The 5,083-nt window shown below is 47.3% G+C and overlaps 1 protein-coding gene across 4 annotated transcripts; it reads right to left on the bottom strand.

The window, feature by feature from the left end:
* Window positions 1–462: 462 nt before the first annotated feature.
* Window positions 463–3,116, bottom strand: LOC103695468 (protein LURP-one-related 5). 4 transcript variants are annotated; one of them, XR_003383146.3, is made up of 3 exons: window positions 2,399–3,111; window positions 1,638–2,154; window positions 463–1,284 (listed from the first exon to the last, which is right to left on the bottom strand). XR_003383146.3 is itself a non-coding variant. In XM_008776805.5 (2 exons), exons 1-2 carry the CDS (start codon window positions 2,666–2,668, stop codon window positions 1,690–1,692), a joined length of 735 nt encoding a protein of 244 aa, XP_008775027.2. In that variant the 5' UTR covers window positions 2,669–3,116; the 3' UTR covers window positions 1,499–1,689. The 4 variants fall into 4 exon arrangements, 1 of the variants encoding a protein (XP_008775027.2); XR_001880417.4 differs by having other exon boundaries at window positions 463–1,287; window positions 2,399–3,110; XR_001880418.5 differs by lacking the exon at window positions 463–1,284 and adding an exon at window positions 1,322–1,522.
* Between the last annotated feature and the right edge of the window lie 1,967 nt (window positions 3,117–5,083).

The following is a 5,083-nucleotide window of genomic DNA, read 5'->3' as shown; positions in this document are numbered from 1 at the left end:
AACACAAGCTTGAAGCACAGTCCCTACAAAATTGCCTAATCATTCCCATAACATTGCATCTTGATAGGGGGAATACGGAGGGCACTCGTTCCACAGTTGGCTCAGCAGATGGGCTTTGTGAGTGTTATCGCCTGACGAGGGTCATAATTTTAGAAAGGCATGACCAAGGCAGCAGAAATCTTTGTTCTTGGCATGAAATTTACCATTGGCGATGGGAGACTGGCCAACTTCTGGAGAGATAGATGGCTCATGGATCTACCAATGGAATCCTTATTCCCCATACTCCTTGATGCCGTGGCCAATCCTAGAGCAAAGGTGGCTGCAGACCACTGGACTAATAATCAGTGGCAGCTGAGGCTTGCAAGTAATGCCAACAAACCGAGGGCAATCTCCTACCGACGAGCGTGGTGGCGCGGCATGGTGGGCAATCCTTATTCCCCAATGAAATCCTACTCTCTCCTCTTTCTTCTTTTTTTTTTTTTTATTTACATTAAAAACCGAAGTATCATACCAAACATGTACGAATACAGCCAAAAAAATAAAAAAAATAAAACATTTCAAAAAGCACTCGGCAACTCCGCCTCATCCATTCTTAGGTGTCCTCCTGAATGGTCCGCCTAGTTGACCTTTCGATAGACATACATCGTTTGAATCGCCATCCCATTCTCAGCCATGGCTCGGACATCTCTCAGTAATAGGTGGTCTAAATCGACTTGATCAACAAAAGGCGGGTGGAAAGCAGTTGGTCTAAAACCATTAGGCAGCCCAGAATGCCACTTAAATTTTTACGGTGGCTTCTCGTCAAGAACAGAGTCCTAACCAAGGACAAACTTGCCCGGAGAGATAAGGGAATGGCATCAGTCCGGAAGATAAGTTCTGACCGGCGGTTCAAATTTTAAAAATTTCGACTAATGCGGTTGCCTCTACCAATGAATGTAAGTGTCGGACGCTGGGGCATGGCTTCCCAGCATTTTTTTCATAAGCTTTTTTTATAGTTTTTTTAAAGCTTGCATCTCTATGGCCAATTTATTTCATTCTTTTTTGATCACCATAAAGCATTAAATGTATCATAGAGATGGTTTGCAGATACAAATTATAATTTTTTTGTTCCAAATCATGAAAATCTTCAAATAAACTTCCAATCATATATTGACATTTATTTAAAATTATGAGGACTAATTTAACGGATGCCCGGGAGTACTCGTTATCGGGAACAATGCACCGGGAGCAAGGAAAATGTGAAACGAAAATGGTGGACGAGTGATGACGGCGCCTGAAAACGGCCTTCTGTTTGGAAGAGAAAATAACAATATCATTTTTACTGATAATAAAAAACTCTATTATAATAAAAAAAGAAAAATAAGGAAAGCGAAAAAGGCAAAAAAAAAAAAAAAAACTGATGGTGGAGGTCTGGTGCGGACACAAAAAAATCCACCATCTCGGCGAATCATAACGCTTTACAAAAGCGGAGTAAGAAAAGAGGCGCAGAGAAAACGAGAGAGCCAAAGAGGGGAACCCGGTTCTGGAGAACATGAACAGAAGTGGAGGAAAGAAACAACCACATCATCATCAACAACAACAACAACAACAACAACAACAAGAAAAGAAAAGAAAAGAAAAGTAAAGGCAGAGCATACCGGAGAGAGGTGGAAAGAGTAGTGTCAATTAACTGGTACAGAAGAAGAGAGGTTATGAGTGGTGGGCATCCCCGTCGGCGTGGCTGTCGGCGCCCTGGATATCGTCGCGGTCGGCAGGGGAGATGTCGTCTTCCTCGTCGTCGCGGCAGATCTGGTCGAGGACGAGGACGAGGCCCATCGCGAAGGCCGCGTCGAAACGGGGCCGCAGGCAGAGGCGAAACACGTCCCTTCCCAGCACCACGTGGGCGCACGCATCCACTTTGCGCTTGATCTCCGCCACCACCACCTCCACCCCTCCTCTCTCTCCCCCTCCGCCGCGGCCCTCGTGCAGCACCCGGCAACAGCGCTGGGCGAAGGAACCCTCGATCCGGTACGTCCCGCCAACGCCGTGCACCTCTACCGCCACATCGCCTCGGTCGCCGCCGAAGATGGATGACCTCCTCACGGTGAACAGCGGTTCCTGCCCCTCACTCCGCTCACCCAGGAAGCCCTCCCACCGCTGGTGCAGGCTCGGCCACTGCGCAATCCCCCATCCATCACGGATGGAACATCCACAATTAATCCTCACTTGCTTCCCCCCTCTTGTTTATTATTTGATGAAATAATAATAAAAATAACAATAACAACAAAAAAATAGTAATAATAATAATAAATAAGTAAATAGTAATAATAATTAATATAAAAGGAAGCTGGAAGGAAGAGAGAGAGAGAGAGAGGGGATTGTATTGGGAAGAAGAGGCGGCGCGGCGGAGAAACTTTACCTTGCGTCGGAAGGTAAGGATGGAGGCGCCGGGGGTATCCATGAGGACGAGCTGGTCGGCAAGGGCGGGTCCCCGGCCGTATGTGTCTACACGGAATACCATCTCCCCGGTCTGGGGGTCGTAGGCGGCGAACCCGTCCCCCGGAAAGAAGAGGGACGTCTTCCGCACCGTCAGCTCCCGCTCCTCTTCGCTGCAATACTGCTCTCCCACCACCGCCCCCACAGCCACCGCTCCTCTCCCTTCCCCTTCCCCTTCCCCTTCCCCTTCCATCGCCGGATCGACGGACGAAGATGGAAATTATAAGACCCGCCTATCTGAGATTAAGAGTCGATTGCGATGGAGGGGGCAGCAGGAAGTGGAGACGGCTCAACGCCTCGGTGGGATCAGAGAGCAAATAGATGGACTGCTAGTCCTGGCGCTCTTTCAGCAAGTGGCTCCTGCTCCGGCTCTATCTCCTTATAACTATTCTTACCCTTTTTCTCTCTCTCATTTTTTTCACTGACAGTTGACACCTGCCCCAAAGTGCTGTGCAGATGCCCCCGGTCGGGTGCACCCTTCGTGCGAATCGACCGTTGGCTTTAAGAGCTGTGCAGGCAGAAAACGATGGAGTACGGATCGCTTTGAGATCTGAGAGGCGGGTGATCCAACGGTGGATCCGCGCGAAGGAAGGTGAATCCTTCTCTCGAACGAAAGATACAACCCCGATAGGATCCCCCCGCCCCCAATCCTCTGATCACAAAGATCTCCTTTTAATGAGGCGCGAGAGGGGGCTGGCATATCGAGCTTGGTGCGCGAAAGGGCAGGGATGATTCCGGCCCTGACCCCGACTTGCCCGGTTCAAATATGCCAACTCCACAAGGTATGCTGTCTCACCCTTGCCACGGAAAGCCCAGACCGCAACGTTGGTCTCACCCTCGCCACAAGATTTTTTTTTTTTTTTTTTTTTTTTTTTTTTTTTGGATAAAACGGCTGCTTTCATATGAGTACAACTAACTACATCACTATCAAGAAGACTACAAAAAGTAAAAAAAATAAATGACTACCGGATCCACAGAAAATCTCCAAAATGATGAGCAACAAACGAGGCGACTCAATCCGCAGCTCGGTTCGCCTTCCGAAAGACGTGCCTGACCTGGGCAACACGGCACTCCCGCAGCATGTGTCGTGTATCACCTAGGAGCGGGTGCTCATCCCCCCACCCCTCCTTTCGTAAACGATGTACCAACACAACTGAGTCTCCCTCTAGGATGATACAGTCGGCATCAAATACATGTCTCGCATATGAGAGCCCTTCCTATGCAGCCCTGAGCTCCGCCCCAAAAACTAAAGTCTTGAAGGAATGACATCCCCCCACGGCAAGCAGCTTGGAGTAGTGGTCTCTGATCACAAATGCCACACTCACACTCCCACCCCCGGCGGCCAGGGGGTTGGGGCTCCCAAGAGACAAAAGTAAACCTGGGCACTGTAACAGCGAAGAGGGGGTCCCAAATGTCCCTAGCCAACTCACATGAATTAGGTCCAGTAACCTTAATGATCTCCACAACCTGACGAAAAGCCCGCTCTACTACAGACATCAGGGGTGCCCTCCTGTCCTCGAAGACTCTATCATTTCTGTCCAGCCAAATGTGATAAGCTAAATAAAAAGCAGCAATACTCCAACCAACAGTGCTCGGAGATCGAGTAGCATCCTTAACGAGCCGTAGATAGTCCCCCAGCATAACACCGGGCCTCAGGAGGGGAAAAGATGCCCTCCTCTACACCTGAGCAGCCCTAAGGCACTCAAACAGAACATGGTTGATAATCTCCACTGAATCCGGACACTCCCCATACATCGAGAAAATTCTAACACCCTTCCTGGCTAGCATACCCCTAGTCGGCAGGCAGTTTTAAACTATCTTCTAGATGAACAGTGCCACAGGATTTCTCACCCTTACCACAGAAAGCCCAGACCTCTTTCTAGCCTGTCGGTTATCGGACCACGACGTGGGTCTCATCCTCACCGCAGGAAGCCCGGACCTCTTCCTTAATTTACCGGAAAGGATATCGGCGAGCTATTGCTTACCACGAAGCGGCCGACCCCATTGTTTTGGAATCCAAACTGTTCATCGAGCTGGAAAGGGAACCAGATTACGTACGGGCCGATCATGATGACATAATAAATATATATCAATTATTAATCATTTTAAATATGCAAATTATATTATTTTTTAGTATAAAAATTATATAAAAAATACCATTTGTTCCCATTTTCCATCAACTTTTGCTACTTATCTCTCTAATAATATAACATTATAAATGACGTGTAATATTATTTAGACATAATACACATGGAAGATAATAATAAACTAACTATGAAGTAAATTTAATAGCTTGTATTTTAATATGCCCACTTATTCACTTAAAATCTACCCATAAGAGTACTAGGTCTCCAGGAGCAAAACAAATTGTACTATTATCCGTTTTATAATCTCATCCATCCTTAACTTGCTTCCGGAGTTGATGTCCCTTCTATGAAGGAGATGTCGGCATCGTTGGAAAGCAAATCAGCCTCAGCAGAACCAAAATGAACATATATCTAAAGATGGGGGTGACATGTAACTTATTTGCTACAGGTTGCTCGTGCCTTGTTTTTCTCCGAGGTCAATGCTGATCAATAGTAAGGGTTGGAACAAAAGCTATCTCAAG

The sequence above is a fragment of the Phoenix dactylifera genome, chromosome 1, assembly GCF_051530095.1.
Source record: "Phoenix dactylifera cultivar Ajwa chromosome 1, Ajwa_hap1_PhDact_Kaust_v1.1, whole genome shotgun sequence".
Taxonomy (NCBI): Eukaryota; Viridiplantae; Streptophyta; class Magnoliopsida; order Arecales; family Arecaceae; genus Phoenix; species Phoenix dactylifera.
Note: the sequence above shows the minus strand (reverse complement) of the source record. Positions and strands in the feature narration are given on the sequence as shown.

Coding starts and splice junctions, on each gene's coding strand:
- LOC103695468 (XM_008776805.5), bottom strand. CDS start 2,668: ATGGAAGGGGAAGGGGAAGGGGAAGGGGAAGGGAGAGGAGCGGTGGCT. Junction 2,155..2,398: donor TCCTTACCTTCCGACGCAAG/GTAAAGTTTCTC, acceptor GGGATTGCGCAG/TGGCCGAGCCTGCACCAGCG.